Source organism: Leptonychotes weddellii, chromosome 11 (genome assembly GCF_054177405.1).
Source record: "Leptonychotes weddellii isolate Sample4059 chromosome 11, ASM5417740v2, whole genome shotgun sequence".
Lineage (NCBI taxonomy): Eukaryota > Metazoa > Chordata > Mammalia > Carnivora > Phocidae > Leptonychotes > Leptonychotes weddellii.
The window spans coordinates 90,823,735-90,841,449 of record NC_138379.1 but is presented as its reverse complement, the minus strand read 5'-3'; the positions used below and the strand labels follow the sequence as shown (position 1 = coordinate 90,841,449).

At 40.6% G+C, this 17,715-nt stretch overlaps 1 protein-coding gene and 1 non-coding gene across 2 annotated transcripts in view; one reads left to right on the top strand and one right to left on the bottom strand.

Moving 5' to 3' along the window:
- Window positions 1-13,770, bottom strand: part of ALKBH8 (alkB homolog 8, tRNA methyltransferase) — a 34,600-nt gene extending 20,830 nt beyond the window's left edge. Inside the window, exons 1-5 of the mRNA XM_081797370.1 lie at window positions 13,687-13,770; window positions 8,306-8,441; window positions 4,320-4,557; window positions 1,609-1,740; window positions 832-927 (exon numbers count right to left, since the gene is read on the bottom strand). Of these exons, the coding sequence (XP_081653496.1) occupies window positions 832-927; window positions 1,609-1,740; window positions 4,320-4,557; window positions 8,306-8,441; window positions 13,687-13,700 (616 nt within the window). The 5' untranslated portion in view covers window positions 13,701-13,770. The remainder of the gene's footprint in view (window positions 1-831; window positions 928-1,608; window positions 1,741-4,319; window positions 4,558-8,305; window positions 8,442-13,686) is intronic.
- A 3,417-nt stretch (window positions 13,771-17,187) lies between these two features.
- On the top strand, window positions 17,188-17,319 carry LOC115944686 (small nucleolar RNA SNORA61). Its single transcript, XR_004079213.2, has one exon. It is a non-coding gene; the product is annotated as a small nucleolar RNA SNORA61 (small nucleolar RNA).
- Window positions 17,320-17,715: the final 396 nt, after the last annotated feature.

Genomic DNA, 17,715 nt, shown 5'->3' with positions numbered 1-17,715 from the left:
TTTTTTTTTTTTTTTAGATTTTATTTATTTATTTGACAGAGAAAGAGGGAACACAAGCAGGGGGAGTGGGAGAGGGAGAAGCAGGCTTCCCATGGAGCAGGGAGCCCAATGATGCGGGGCTCGATCCCAGGACTCCAGGATCATGACCCGAGCCGAAGGCAGACGCTTAATGACTGAGCCACCCAGGTGCCCCCTGTCTATTAACATTTTTAAATGGACATAACTGACATAACAATTCTACTACTTAGCAGTCTCCCTTGAGAAATTCTTGCTTACTGCATAAGAGATAAACACAAAGACACGCAGAGCATCACTCCTTATAAAAGCGAAAACTAGAAATAATCTAAATGTCTACCAAAGGGAGCTAACTGAATAAGCCACTATTGAACACTGAATACAATGAAAAAGCAGGCAAGATCTCCAAGACATTCAATAAAGGGAGAAGAACAAGTTGGAGGCATACGTGTAATATGTGAACATACAACATACAATACTCAATATAATACTCCATGTTAACAACTACATAGTTCCACAGTATCTCCACTGGGATGTAAACTCTTTGTTACAGCACACGTGCTCACCTGTTAATAGTACTACCTCCGAGAAGTACGGGAGTAAGGCTGGTGTTCAAGAGGAACTTTAGCCTTAGCTATATGTATCCAGTTTTTATAACAAAACTGCACTACGTATGTAATTTAAATGTTTTAAATTTAATCAGCTATTTCAACAGTTTACCTAGAAATGACAAATGAAACATACTATGACATACTTCCAATATATTAAATCTTTCTTTTCTGAGCCAGCATTTGTCGTTTATTAGCAATTACTTACCCCCAGGTAATGGCTTGTCTTTATCTACGCTGTTGTTCTCATAGTGGAATTCATAACCAAAATGCTTGACTCTCCTGTGCTTTAAGGATTTTTGAACTAAATGAAGAAAAAAAAGTAAACTATTTGAGAGAAAAATATTTGCATTCCTTTGTTTCAAAGTCAAAACTGTGAGTCAGGATTCCTTTAGTAATGGTGATTTTGGTAACTGCTAAATTACTGTCTTTAATAAAAGTAACCATTCTACCTCACCTCTGCTGTTCTTTTCAGTCTAAAATGGTAACAAACCCTTGGAGAGTTTCATCCCATCAACCTGAAAAAGTCAAACATGGACGCTGCCACTCACAAGACCTTTTATATCTGGAAATTGTCAGAGGAACTCTAATTTGCACAGAGCTCCAGGAAGCTCTTACTGCATTTCGGCAGCAAGGTACCAAGCGGCTGATCCCGCACCAGAAATATGCCTGGGGGTGGGGGGGAGGGACAGGATCAAAGAAGATAATGTATGTGAAAGGGCTTATCAGTGCCGGCTCTACAAATGTTAGCTAATAAATATTAATTAGTTTGGAGCTTAAAATTGATAGCTATATAAATGTCATTTATTATTAATGCCCCTAAGAACTGTTGGCATGACTTGCCTAATATTAGATCTAGGCCACTCAGTAATTTTGAGGAAATATTAGAAATTTCAGTAAAGCAAAGGAGGAGGAGGAAAGGAGAAGCATTAGCATGGCATTTTGCAGAGACATTTAAATATCAAATTTGAGAAGTTTTACTTACCATTACGATCGTCTATATCCTCTGTCCAGTTAACGCTTTCCAAAAGGATTTTCTCATCCTCAGAAGAAATAATTTCTTCTACTACCATGAGGCCTGGAGGTAAAGCCTGAAGCCCCAACTCTTTCCATTGTGCTGTGGGAAACCAAAACAAAACAGTCACATACAAAACTTAGAGTTCCTAAATACAAATAATTCTGTCCAGAGGCCATTTATCAGTTCACAGAATTCCCAATCCTCATATTCAGAAATAAGAATGCTAAGGGCATATGGGCACCTGGGTGGCTCAGTTGGTTGGGCGACTGCCTTCGGCTCAGGTCATGATCCTGGAGTCCCTGGATCGAGTCCCGCATCAGGCTCCCTGCTCGGCAGGGAGTCTGCTTCTCCCTCTGACCCTCCTCCCTCTCATGCTGTCTCTCATTCTCTCTGTCTCAAATAAATAAATAAAATCTTTAAAAAAAAATAAAATAAAATGGATAACATTTAAAAAAATAAATAAATAAAAGAATGCTAAGGGCATATGACATAGGAAAATACAAAAATAAAAACCAAAATAAAGATTTTTTTTTTTAAAGATTTTATTTATTTATTTGACAGAGAGAGACACAGCAAGAGAGGGAACACAAGCAGGGGGAGTGGGAGAGGGAGAAGCAGGCTTCCCGTGGAGCAGGGAGCCCGATGCGGGTCTCGATACCAGGACCCCGGGATCATGACCTGAGCCGAAGGCAGACGCTTAACAACTGAGCCACCCAGGTGCCCCAACCAAAATAAAGATTATGGTACATTGTATCCACCACAATTACCAACAGCAAATAAAACGGTATTTACTTAAATATTATTTGAACACGACTGAGCTACTTTTTAAATCTCACTAAGAAACAAGGTTTGTCATAATATCTACAGTTTGCCATTCTAGCCAGACCGTCTCTAAATACTGAATACAAAAATTTAAATGCTCATTTTTGCCCTTAGGTTCTTGATACTAGGTATGGTCCAGTAAAAGAAAAAGGTAAAACAACAAAAAAAGTATTCCAAAAAAATAAAAATATCATCCTTTGAAGAATTATTTGGTATATATTAAAATAATTTAAGTCCCTGTGCCCTTCAAAGTTTAAGATAGGTGTAGCTGTGAAAGAAAAAAAAGAAAGAATTTATGATTAAAGGGAATAATGCAATTCACATTTAGGGATCTCATCATTCATGCTACAGACGTGATTTCTAAAGCTTTTCTGCTGAAGAGTTTTCATCCTTGAATCACTTAACATAAAAATTCACAGAAACAACAATATAAACGTCTACTAGATTTTATTACTATTTCAGAAATACAAATAGTGAATCACCTGATAAATATTTACCAAGTGTTTACTTCATGTCAGGCATTATATTACTTATTCAAATTATGTAAGGAAAGCTTCGAGGAAAATTCCTTAAAGACAGGCAATTTATAGTACAAATAATTCATACTTAAGTTTTCTATAGTTTTTTAAAAAAAGAATTAAAAACACCCCTTGTATTTCTTACTCAGTGGCTCTCTGGTAGCAGTTATCGAAACCAGTATCAAAACATTTGTGACACAGTTTTGTTCTCTATTTGTTTCTATTAGGATTTATTTCCTAACAACAGCCTTGGAAATACATCTGGATCTAATGTGGGATTTCAAATAAAGAACACCCCAGAACTCACTTTGTGCAATTTCTTACAGAGCGTTCTACATACTGACTAGGGGAAAACCCAAGGACAATACTTTCTGATTAAAACTTACTCCCAAACCACTCAGTTTTCAAAAGCTGATCATAAACACATACAGAGATAACATAGTTTTTTAAATCTAAGGCTTATGTCAGATTTTAAATTAAATACATATACTGAGAATTATAACTCCTAAAATATATCTTTAAAAAGTCTTTAAAAGTTTCCTCTGAGTCTTATTTTACAGAAACATAAATTCGGTCAGATTATCCTCACTACCCATTCCCGGGGTATCTGAACAAAACAGTGAGTTGCCTAAGTAGGTGGCAAATGAATATAATGGGAGACCAGATGTCTACATCCAAGTTCATCTCAGTACATCTTATTTCCATGGGACAGTGGTGAAAAGATGTAATCATCTCTGTAGCAGTTCTGTATATGGGTCTATAAGGCTTTTATTTAAGTTCCTTAAATAAAATTTAATTAAAAAACCAGTTCCTCAATCCCACAATCACACTGCACAGTGCAGCTATGAACGTACAGATGTTGCCATCGTCACAGGAAGTTCTGCCGGACGCGGCCACCGTAGAGCTTTAGGAAGCCCCGGTGGCTAACGGTGTTCCTCCGTACGGCAAGCCTGGCACACAATCATTCGGATCACAATTGATTCCTAAGCGACTAATTGAAAGCTTCTGGGTAGACTCTATAAAATCGGTAATCTGAATCCCCAACATTAAATTTTGAAAAGCACAATTAGGTAGCAGGATTCTAAAATAAGTAACACAGATAATAAATATACTGTTAGGGCGGTAGGCCCAGCTCCAATCCACATCCCTTCAACGACTGGCCCCATGCCCAGCGAAAACTGGGTGCATAAGGAGTGTTTGTCAGACAAAAAGGGGCTGCTTAACTGAGGTCCTGTTTGGTTTCACAGTAACTCAAAAAAAAGAAAAGAAAGGAAAGGAAAAGAAAGAAAAGAAAGGAAACAAAAACTTTTTTTTAAAAGACACCTGTATAATTAATACCTTTTTCCACAAAATTCAAGTACAGAATGATCTTTTGTCCTAAATCATCCACTATTTCTTTTCCATTGAGGGTGACATAGGCTTTCTTAGCTTCTTCTGCAGTTTTGTATCTCACAAATGCGTAGGGCTTATTAGGTGGCATTAGGAGAGCATCCACCAGGCCACACTTCTCTAACATTGGGAGCAGCTGGTTCCTACTCACATTGTTACCCAATCCACCGTTGGCGATAACCAGGCTCTTTAGAAAAACAAAAAAAGAAGAAAAAAACCATGAGCAATTAGTATCAATCCATTTATTTTCAAATAAGATTTTAAAATAAGATTTATTAAAATAAGATTATTATTATTATTTTTTAAGATTTTTATTTATTTATTTGACAAAGAGAGACACAGTGAGAGAGGGAACACAAGCAGGGGGAGTGGGAGAGGGAGAAGCAGGCTTCCCGCCGAGCAGGGAGCCCGACGCGGGGCTCGATCCCAGGACCCTGGGATCATGACCTGAGCCGAAGGCAGACGCTTAACGACTGAGCCACCCAGGCGCCCCTAAAATAACATTATTTTTAAATAAGATTTCCTTACAAAGGTGTAATTAAGACGGGAAAAAAGGTTTCCTTACGGTGGTTAATTGGGTTTCTAATTTCATACACAGTATATAAATTAATTTATTAAATATCGTGGATTAAAAAGTATACCTATGATATAAATAATACTGATTTTTAAATAGACTTTGCAGTAAAATATTCCTTTCTTAATGGCTATACATACAAATTAAAATGTCACATTTATTACTGCGTACAAGTTTAGCACAATGAAAGAGAAATAAGAGAGAGACAAGGAATAGGGGTTACATAATACTTTCTGCCAGTCAATACCTACTTTTACCTACTTAATCCTCATTAACATAACCTTCACAACAAGCCTACAAAGTGGGTAATATTAGCCCCACTTCACAGAGTAGACACTGAATAGCAGAAAAGTTACGGTAGTGATGGGGGAGTTGGGTTTCAAACCTATTTCTGTCAGTTTTCAGAATCCACACTTGACATAACCATGATACAACGTTACTACAGTTTCTACTGAACACAAAACAGGAAAATTTTCCTCTGTGTCTGAGTAATTCAGTCATTTTGCAATTAAAACTTTCTCCTTAGTTAAATTTCATGCTTACTTCCTGTTATCTGCAGTCCTGCACTAAACTTTATTCAAGGGGTTTGTCAGGAGGCGGGGGGGAGAGAAGTTTCCTATTTTTATTCTGATGCTTATGGCCTAGCACCTCTTATAAAACATTCTACACAGTGTTAATATTTTTAATTTATAACCTATGACTTCTAAAAGCTTGGTAGCATAAGAGAAGTAAACCACTGATGGCTTACTCTTACCAGTTTTACCATTTATACCAGGTATTGACAAACTTTTTCTGAAAAGGGCCAGACAGTAAATATTTAGGCTTCTCAGGCAAGTCTCCGTCACATACTTTATTTTCATTTTTAACAACCCTTTGAAAATGTAAAACTCATTCTTAGCTTACAAGCCAGATTTGACCTAGGGACAGTACTCCGCCAACCCCTGATTTATATACAAAGCTGGAGATTAGAATATAATGTATTAGTTTGATATACACCAAATGGGAATATCTAGCAACTTGTTTTAAAAGAATGTAATAGATTATTATAAAACTGGATGAGAAAAGTAAAGCTCTGTGCTGTCACAGAAGACCCCATACTTTATATGTTTGCAAATACACACATTTACATGATGAACAAATACGATCATACGATGATATAAAACATGGTGTAAAATTTAGTCTAAGATGGCTTGCCTTGGACCTCATTCAACAGGGTTTATAAATTAAAGTAGTAAAATGATTTGGTTGTTTGCAGCCATAGTTACTTCTATAGCCAAAAATACTTCTACATTCCCAAATCTAAGGAATTGCTAAGGTGATATAGATGTCAAGGGTCCACTACCCCATCTAGAGACTGAGGAGCATGGTGAGGTATGACCTGAGGACGACTAGTGGTCCTCAAGGACGCTAAGGGATCTGTGCGCAGTTCTAAAGGCAAACCACACAAAAACAAGTGCAGAGGGGACAAGAGAGAGGAATTTATTTTCAGTTGCATGTGAGTCACACAATAGAATTAAAAGCAGTAACTGTCTTATCTATAACTGTTCGAGCAATCTTCCCAGTAATATGAAGTAGAGAATTCAGAATTTTTTTTAACTTATCTTCAGTCCTGACAATTTGCGGACCACTGCTCTAGAGAAATCTCACAACGGCTATAAATTTGCACAAAGGCACGTATACCTATAACATCACGAAAAGAACATTTGTTCTCTCCTGGATAGATAATACGCAATTAGAGGTTCTTCTAGAATTTTATTCCTTTCTTGTAAAAATATCGTGGAGAAAAAAATAATCAAGCCCAAATAAGAAGACAATTTGGAAGCCATGAAGGTGAGGTTAAAGCTTCTAGAAATCTAAAAAAACAGACCCACTAGAAACAGCTTCAGAGGCAGAAAAATTATAACCCATTTCTTTCCTTACGTTTGTCTTCACGACCCTAGAAGGAAAAGAAAGCAAGTTATACTTGGGAAGAGAGGAACAGAGACTATGTCAGTTTAGTCTTTTGAACGCCTCACAGCCTCGGCGGCTCTTGGCAGAAACAGCAGAGCGTGTGCATCCATATTACTTCTAATCTATTACGTATTCTCTCCTCTTTATAGGAATTTGGTTTAATTCTCTGAAGTCATTAATACTGTGTTGAATCTAAGTATGGGCCTATTACCGGCTAAATTTAAATCTCCCTCAACAGGGGCACCCGGGTGGCTCAGTTGGCTGAGCGTCCGACTCTTGATTCTGGCTCAGGTCACGATCTGGGGTCATGAGATCGAGCCCCGCATCGGGCTCCGTGCTGAGTATGGAGTTTGCTTAAGATTCTCTCTCTCCCTCTCCCTCTTCCCCACCCCGCTCTCTTTCTCTCTAAAATAAACAAATCTTTAAGTAAATAAATAAATCTCCCTTAACAGATCATTCATTTCTAAAACTATCACACAGCACAGAAGACAGTGTAACATGATGTAAGGGAAGAGTACTGGTCTGAAACCCAAATTTTAATCCTAGCTTCACCTTCTCAAGGGCATGTGTTCGGCCCTTGGTTAGATGATGGCTGATCTTCCTTCCTACCCCTAAGAACCAGAAAAAATACTTTATGTTCACATGGAATTTTAATGATTAATAAGTACTGTCACATACTTGCTCTAGAATCTAACAATCCAATGGAATAAAAAGGCATGCGATACTACGTCTTTACAAATGAAGAAAGCTGATCTCGAAGGGACTGCTCACGTCCAAATAAGTGGAAAAGCTAAGAGTTAAACTAAGTTCTTCTTAACTCACAGTCCAAGAAGTCTCACAGTCCCTCATAATTAACACATATTATAATATAATATATATAATTGAATTATTGCCATTAGAAAATGAAAAGGCTTTTGTAAATAAGGTCTAATAAATTAAAACTGTTTTACAGCACATAGTCAAAATACTTTATAACAAAAATGAAGTTAGGAATAGAGGGGAAAGACTACATTAGGATACAAAAGAGGTTTAGGTTTAGTTTTCTGTTCAGCCACCCTATCAAAGGACATACCACCTGCCAGAGCCTTAGTTCTCTAACCCATCATGTAAGAATTCCTAAGGAATTAAATAATGAATGGAAATATGCTTTGTAAATTCTGTACAGTTATACAGTGTTTCTGTTAACATATACCCACCACTCCCTCCAGTTCAACCAACACAGTCAATGGAAATTCAAACTATGTCCCCAAAACAGAAAGTTAGCGGGTCCTGTCATGTGTATACTGAATAGAGACATAACACAAGACTGAACAATCACAGCCTCCTTCTCTGAGCAATTATTAACAAATATGACTGCAACACGTTAACATGGCGACATGGCTACATTCGAACGGTAACAGTTTTAGGTTACCCGAGTGGCACAGGATACGGTCTCAATGCCTTCGTGTCTCAGCAAAGTATGCCGGGCTTTAATCTGCTTCCTCAAGAACTTCTTCTCAGTTTTACTGAGTTTGTAACTACTTTGATGGTTGCTGTCCATGACAGTACTGGAAAAAAAAAAAAAGGTATAAAATGTCAACTTTAAGAATCCTAGCGGAAGTTATAACAATGCTATTCATATATTCTAGAGTTTATAAATATTTCTATGTGATCATTTTTTAAAATGCTTACTTTACTTTTCACCAACCAAGAGAAGTGAAAACAAACCGATGCCTGGACAACAAAGGGCTATTTAAGAAGGTAACAAAAAAGCAAGAACATCAAAAAAGCAAGAGCATCTCTGAGGGTCTACAAAATGTTCCAATGCTCTCTTAGGTGCACTACATTACCCACAGGTGATACAGCCCCTTACTTGTGAAGTCCTAGGTAAAATGTGCCACAGATGAATTTCACAACATAAGGTTAGGAAGGAAAGAGGAGGAAGAAGAAGAAAGAAAATAAAAAATTCACAGAATATACAGTATGATTCCATTTACATAAAGTTCAAAACCCAAAAGGAAGCCATATGTTGTTTAAAAATACACATATAGCAAAACGCAAAGAAAAGCAGAGAAATAATAGACACATAATCCAGGAGAGAAGTTATTTCTGGCGGGAGGGGAGGAATGTGATATAAAAGGGACATACAAAAGCATCAAAGGTATTTCTTAAGTTATATGGGATTTAGGTGTTTTTTTATTTTTTAAGCTGTACATATTATATATATATTTATAGCCATAATTTTTTAAATACAGATATAAGAACCCCATAGAACTGTGTTTTCCTTCTACTAAAATATGTCAGTCAGCAAGTAGTTACTGAGCACTTTCCCACAAAGGCATTCACACTATCCAAATCAACATCTTACATCATGCTTTATTACAGTGGCCTATTTATTTTAGTCACAGAATTTAACTTAGTTTGTAGCTTAATTGAGCAGGAATGCTAGACATAGTAGGTGCTCAATAAAAATGTGTTGAAGGGATAAATGAGTGATAATGGGCAGATACACACATGCCTATTTATGGTCTCAGCACTCTGCAGCCTACAACTACAATACACAGTTTGTGCTTTCAACAAGTTTAGAAATTAGTTGAGGAACACAGACAAACACTAAACAATGAAAGAATAACATATCTTGATATAATTGAGTGTTAGCTGTAGAGTCTTTCAATGTGACATGAATTAGAAAAAAAATAAGATCACTGTTAACTGGAAAAATCAGGGAGAACTTCAAAACAGAAGTCGACTTGAGCTGAGCACTGAAGGGCAAGGGGAATACGGAGTCATCTGGAAGGGAGGTATCCAGTGAGGCAATAAAGAGCAGGAGCTAAAAACAGAAATGGATGCGTCTGGCAAAGAGAGTGAGAGGTAGGCATATTTTTTTTAGAGCAGAGACTGTTGGCCGATCCACCGATCCCACTCTTCACCCACTTGAAAATCTTCAAAGTTAGCAAACAAAATAAATTTAGGAAGTTAAATAAAATCATATTCCAAAATAGCTCATAAACAGCCAAAACTCTAATCACTACTCTTTATGTCTAGAGAGAAACTGCTGACTTGACTGGAAGAGCAGCCAGGAGCTAACTTAACTAACCCACAGGGTGCGTGTGAGAGGAACTGAGGCCAGAGCAGCAGGCCGGCTGGCCAGCCTCACAGGGAAGCGAGGGGCAGGAGGATCTGCAGTAACCCGGCCTGGCAAGTAGCAGTAACGGCCGCTCCCGTGCGCAGGGAGGCTGTAAGAGAAAAGGAAACAGAGAAACGGGGGAGGACCAAAGAAAAGTTCTAGTACCTTCCGTAGGACTTGGTGACTACTGATACATGAGGGAAAGAGGAAACACAGATCACTTCCTAACAGGACAGAGCCCAAGTGACCGAGACCATCAATGTCATTCGGAAACTGGAGAGTCAGAAGAGGGTCTGGAAGAGAGACAATAATGAGGAAGGGAGGTAATGAGTCGGACTGAGGATGTAACAGGTCTGAGGCTCTGGTGAGATACACAGTTGTAATGTCTGGCTGGCAGGTAACAGCAGGAAGTGGCTAAAAGGAAAAATCAGGTTAGAAAGCTTTCTGTGTCCTCATTAGACAGGAAGAGGAGAGTTGAACGGATATCTTTGACACCGCACTGATTATAATTATTTGTTCTAATGTTTGAACAAGTCCCTTCCATTGGACTATTTTGACAAGGATTAAATCATAATTTTTACTGCTTCCCCAGAGTCTCCGTGAGTGCTATGAGACAGTAGTTAGGGGTCCAGGTTCTACATTCAAATCTCAGCTCTACCACTTACTAGCTGTACCATCCTGTGAGTTACTGATTTCTGTGCTTGGGTTCCCTCACGTGTAAAATTGGGCTAATAGAGCCTGCTCTTGGCACATAATTCCAACTAAACCCTGCACTAAAAAACTAGACCAAACTCGACCATGGTTCTAGCAGCATAAAGCCACGTCCCTAAGATGTCCCCAGCTTCCCCATTACAATGACTGCCTGAGAAAACTAAAAATGCTGCCAGGAAATTTAGCATTTGTTCTAGCAACACCTACTGATGGGCCCCTTATCTCCCTTTCCTAGAGCATCTACTAAAAGGGAATCACATTTGTGAATATGTATCTCTTGCAACTCAGAAGTATCTCTCTCAGAGCACCTGGGTGGCTCCGTCGGTTGGACATCCGACTCTTGATTTCAGCTCAGGTCATGATCTCAGGGTCGCGGGATCGAGCCCCACATTGGGCTTCACGCTGAGCAGAGTCAGCTTGAGATTCTCCTTCTGCCCCTCACCCCCACTCACACACTCGGATTTTCTCTCTCTAAAATGAATAAATAAATCTTAAAAAAAAAAGAAGTATTTCTCTCAAGGACCTGAGAGTCATTCCTTTGAAATGTAATCATCAGGAAGGATAGGGCCTCTGTTTCCCAGTCTCTGTGGTAGGATAGAATCCTATCTTTAATAACTGCCAGCTAGCAAACACAGCTGGCCTAATTGCATTTGCAATGACCAATCCTTTGTGATTTTTCACTTCTCTAACTCTATGGAGCCCCTGCTCTACTCCGCACCCCATTCTACCTTTAAAACACCCAAATCATTTCTCACAAATTGGAATGGAGCTCAGCTCTTTCCCCTACTGTCAGTAGTGACTAAATAAAATCTGTTTTCACCACATTAATGTCTGGCTGTGTTAATTTCTGACACTATCTCATATATTTGTTAAAAGGATTAAATATGTCTATTAATAAATTGTTGGTAACTTCCAGAAGAGCAGGATCGGAATGGTTTAAGAAGACAAGGAAAAGCTGAGGGCCCTCAAAGGAACTATCTTATTGCCATTCAAGATAATCACCTTTGGAATGGCATCTTTGCAGTGTGAAATGGAAAATAAGGGATAAAAACACTAAGAATTCTTATTTCAACATGTCACATGAGCAAAGACTGCAAAGTGGAAGACATAAGAAAAAGATGCTGAATACATCTTTTTAAAAGCATGAAAATAAGAGCCTAGAACAGCAGATGGAGCCTCATGATCACATTCTGTCATCCTCTCTACCTTCTTCCCTTTCTTTCTTTTTTAATTTTAAAATGTTTTACTTGAGTTCAAACAATTAAGATTAGAAAATACTTTAAAAATTTAATAAAGTTGGAACTCTGAACTCAATCAGAAATATTCTTATTGAGCTAAAAACAATGCTATTAATTCAAGTGATAGTGTGTTTTTTTGTTTTTTCCCTTCCTCCCTTTCAAAGACAAATCCAGATAGCTCTGGAGGCTCATTTGTTTCCCATTCCAGTGACTTGGCTATGTGCTGGCCCAGCAGGTCTGAGTCGCCTCAACACAAGGAATAGGCTGATACCAGCTGCTGAGGTCTGGAGGTGCCCTCATGTGTAAAATTGGGCTCACAAGGCCACTTCCCTGGCCAAGAAAACTTTACTATTGCACAAAGGTTTGGATGCTCCTTGCCATGCTATGGTAGTGTTATGGGATGTTACAGGAGTAAGGTCACTCATTAGTTGCTAGATAGACTATTAGCCATACTGAGTCCAGTCTAATCAAAAACAGTCTAAGCACACTCTCCATGAGTTAACAAGAGTTTAGAGATTACACAGACTCTGCTAGTAAGTTTAACCCCAACATATCCTATTGGATATTGCCCTAAGTGCTAACGGTAGTGTGATCCTGCCCTCCTTGAACAACAGAGTGCCCATAATGAATCAACACAGTATAGAAAATTGTTCCTGTGCTTGTAGATAAATTTGAATTTAGTAGCTATTCAAACTGCATTGCCTATTAAAAAAGAAAAAATTTTAAATGATTAAAAAATTGACCCCATCACTTGTCATATCACCCTGTTTTAATTCTTTGAAGAACACCTGCTCTATATTTTCTTATGTCCTCATTAATTTATTTTCTTTCTCCTCTAACTTACCAGAAAAATAAACTCTATGAAAGTAGAGATTTTGTCCGTATTATTCACCCTGGAGCACTCAGCACCTAGAACAGGATCTAGCAACGAAAAGCCACCCAATAAACGTTTGCTGAGTAAGCCTGTACTTACTAAACTTAACCAACCTTGCCTTCTTATCTCCTAAACCACTTCTTCAGAATTCTGAGTTTGGTGGCCCCCTTCGACGTTTTCACTGATGCTTGGCGTGTGCCTCTCTCTCTGCCATTTTCAGATTGTATTATAATTACCCGTGTGTGCGCTGGGCCCGCCCAGAACACTGTCGTCGACTCGACTTGAGGTCAGAGACTTGGGTGCCTGGCATACAGTAGGTACTCAATAAATATCTGCGAAATAAAATCAGCTGAAACCATAGCCTGACACTCCTAGGGGCCAAAGGGCCTCAGGGGCTACTCAAACGCGAGCACAGCAAGATTCAGCGCTGTGACCCAGCAGACCACCCCAATGCCTCCTCTTCACTGCACTGGCTCAGGTCAGACAAGCCCGAGCAGCTCCCGACTAACGCTCCCCAGGCTGCGATCGCCCGTCCCCAACCCCCAGGGAAACAGAAGAGTGACACAGCACGTGAGCATCCGCACCGAACACACACGTGCACCCCGCACACCGACAGGACCCGCTGCCCACGGACCAGCCCAGGGTCCCGCTCCGCTCATCCCTGCCCTGGCTCTGGCCTCAGGCCCACCCGGGTGAGGCCGACAGGAGAACGCGGGGTTGCAGCCATCCTGCCCGGCAGGAAGAAGCGCCACAAATCTCCGCCACGACTCAGGCTGGACTCTCGCTACGCCGGCGCCCTCCCCTTCGCCAGCCTCACCAGCGTGTCCCCGAAAGCTGCGGCGGGTACCCGCATAGCACCTTACCCGGGCGCAGCCATACTGGAGGAACCTGCACTACATTTCCCGTGAGTCTGCGGGGCGACGGAGGGCGCTCCCACAACCCCCTTCGCCGCCCTGAAGCTCTCGTCTTCTCGCGCGGTCAGAGGCCGACGGCGCGCTCTGCGTCACGGGGAAGACTTGGTTGCCTTATTTGCGGGAATAGAAAGGGCTGGGAGTGCGTCTGACTTCTGGTGGCTCCCCACGTGGTCACGGTCAAGCCCGCTGTGTCCCTCGGTCGCACAATGATGCCTCCCCTCCTTGGACTTGGTGCAGCTCTCCTCCTGAATCTTCTTGGAGGAATGGAAGTGGGCCCTGGGGTCTGAAAGGTGACCTCGCGCGGGCGCCGGAGAGGAGAGGAGAGGAACATGCATGAACGTGCCAGGGAAGTGGGGAGGACCGCACAGCGACAGGACGATGTGTGCAAGGAGGTGGGGCAGGGGAGGTGGGCCGCCCCGGGTCCCAGAGGACTCTGCTGCTCTTCCGTAGGTCTGAGAGGGCCTGGAGGAGATGGTGGTATTTGGCCAGAGCTGCTGGTGGAAGGCGGGAGAGAGAGTGAACGTAAGAAGACCAACAGGCCGGTGCAGTGCTTAAATATAAGGTAACAAACTGTTAAGTAGGAGCCAGTAGTAGCAGACAACAAGGAAAAAGATCTGGTAACAGACCGGAAGACACGGAAGATGATGATTAGCCACTGTTCCCGCCCTCATGTCATGTGTGGGACGCGAATGTACGGTCACCGTCTGCCTGCACTGTACTGTGAGCTGTGTGAGTGAGCACAGGGAAGGAAACGGAGTGAGGACGACATCACTTTGCATTGTGCCGATCGATGCAGGGCCCCCATGCGCACCCCATCACGGTGGACCTGCAGTAAAAGCTGGGGCTGGCTGGCCAGGGAAAAGGCACTTTTATGCAGAACAGGTTAGAAGGAGGAAAGAACGGGGGGGGCGGGGGGGGGGCAGATAGGCAGCCATTGCAATAGTCCAGGGCAGAGAGGGTGAGGCTGAGGCCGAATTGCAACAGTGAAGAGCCCAGTGCAAGCTGGAGAGGACAGATCAACCACACAGCGCCGACTACGGAAGAGAGGATAAGGGAAAACCTGCTCAGTCTCCCCACTGTGTTCTTACTTCTGCACAACTGGATATGTTCAAAAACACACTCCACTAGGGCTTTCTGTGATGATGGAAATGTGCTAGTTGCCCAGTACGGTAGCCACTGACCATATGAGGCTTTTGAGCATTTCCAAATGGTGAGTACAACTAAGGAACTGAATTTTGAATTTTTAAATTTTTCATGTGGTTTTAACGAATTTAAATTTAAATAGCTGCATGTGGCTAGTGGCTACCAAATTGGACAACAATGTAAAATATCTCCTCTTGGCCAAATTCAGTTATTTCTTCTTCTTATCCAAGGTACTGAAGCTTTTAAAACCTTTAAATTTCTTAGCCTCCATGAAACTACCTTAGTTCTTGGGGCGCCTGGGTGGCTCAAGTCATTAAGCATCTGCCTTCGGCTCAGGTCATGATCCCAGGGTCCTGGGATCGAGCCCCGCATCAGGCTCCCTGCTCTCCTGGAGACCTGCTTCTCCCTCTCCCACTCCCCCTGCTTGTGTTCCCTCTCTCACTGTCTCTTTCTGTCAAATAAATAAATAAAATCTTTAAAAAAAAGAAAGAAACTACCTTAGTTCTCTTTACACATTGTGATCACTTGTTTTTAGAGTTTTTCACTAGCTTGCCTTCATCTTTCCACAATTAAACAGAAGTAATCCTTCAGGTTTTGTTTGATCCTCTTCTCATTCTATAGTCTTTCCCCATCTGCTGCCCCAGAGTTTGAGGGATATGTGAATCATTCCTTAATCTTTTATCTTCACCCCTGACTTCCCTTTAGGAGGCAGTTTGGTTTAGTGAAAACAATATGGGCATTGGGGTATGACCTGACACAGAAACTGTAGAAGAGCATTCACTTTTGGGGATTGATTAATAATTAATTACTATAAATAATTAATTAATTACTATAATAATTAACTACTACATTATTTACTTAATTACTATAATTAATTACTATAATAATTAATTACTATAAAGTACCTATTAAATGGTTGTTCGTTCCTTTTCTACCTTTCTGATCTTGTGTTACAGGCACAAATTTCCAACCACCCACTCTCCATCCTTGCCTCCATATCCTTAGAAAAAGGTGGATACATATAAAATTTTGCATGAAATCATTTTATACAGGCCCTTATCTTTTGCTTGGAATTGCATGGATCGTTTCTCCCAGAGAAGATGACTCCCTGAAGTGATTTTCAGCTACATTAAGATTCTGTTTTATTCATTATGTAATGCCAGTGTCTTCTATAGTCTTGTAATAACAGAAATCTAATAAATGTTGAGCTGAAAAGAAACTTAACTTGAAGATAGAATTCATCTTCACCTGTGCCAAAAGCTTTACATGGTGATCTATAATTATTTCTCGAAGGTATTAAATGCTGACCTAATGACCCTTTCCTTAGTAAAATCTATCTCAGCTTCTTGGTAGGTGCAATCCTCTGTATGACAGGTGCAGGGGTTGGCAAGATTTTTCTATAAAGGACCAGATAATAAATATTTTCAGTTTAGTAGCCACACATGGTCTCTGGTCACATATTCTTTTTTTGTTCTGGTTTTGTTTTGTTTTGTTTTTAAACAACCCTTTGAGAATCTAAAAACCTTCCTTAGCAACCCTGGCTTATGCCAGCAGGATTTGGCTCATGGGCTATAGTTTTCTGACCCCTGGACCCCCTTCCTGGACTCTGTAACCCTGAGTAGTCTCAAGGTGAAGCTAAGATTGGTGCCACGACTGAACACATTTATTATGAATTACTATATAAGTAAATTTATTCAGATTAGTCAATACAACATTTTAAGCATGGAAAAGCAGAGGTCTGTCCCACAGTAGAGCTCCAGAAATCAAGGCTAGGAGCAACATATCATTCAGAATTGCTTTTAGTTGCCAGTGACAGAAAACTAGACAGACTGCTTTAAAAAAAAATAATTTTCCTCAACTGACAAGCCATTCAGACAAAAGCAATCACTGGTATTGGTTCTACTGTTCAAAAATGTTTCAAGAATCCAGGTGCTTCCTACTCTCCCACTCCACCACCCTTTGTATGTTGACTTTTTATCCTCATTCTTAATGTCTCCTTGTAACAAGGTGGCTGCTGCAGGTGCTCCCAGATTATCTTGTCTCCATACTAGTGTCTCTAGCTGGAAAAAGGGAGCAGGGTCTCTGTCTTTTCACCCAGGAAATGAAGTTCCCAATGGACTCCTTCTTGTTTCTTTGATCATACATGGGTTGCATACTATGGGAGGCAGAATAATGGATCCCCATAGATACCCACACTCTAATCCTTGGAACCTGTGAATATGCAGGAATAATGAAGTTTGCAAACCTCAAAACAGAGTATCTAGGGGCCCAGTATAACCATACAATTCCTTAAGAATAGAACATCCAACCCTCTGGTTCCCTTTCCCATCAGATCTGAACGCTAGTCTTGGTGGTTGTTAAAGGAGGAAAAGGAACAATGAAGCTGGCCTTCCAGTGTTTATAATCTGGTATACAGCTTGTGGGCTGTTTTAAACAAGGTTTGAATAAAAAACAAAACAGACAGAACAGAACGTCTACTCTGGCCAGAGCAAGAGAGATCAAGCAGAAGAAATAAAAAAGATTGCAAGTGTTAAGGATTCATCATACTGTTGCTGGCTCAGAGAGGTAAGAGTCTGTGTGCAGGGTCTGGAGAGAGGCTTCTAGAAGCTAGAAGCAGCCCAAGCTGATAGCCAGCAAGGAAGTGGGGACCTCAGTCCTACAACCACAAGGAACTGGATTCTGCCCACAATCTGTATAATCTTGGAAGCAGATCCTTCCCACAGTATCAGGGCCCAGCCAGCTGACAGCCATTCTGTCCTTATAAAACTCAGAGCAAAAAAAAAAAAAAAAGCGAGCCAACCCAAACTTAGGGCCTACAAAACTGTGAAATAGTAA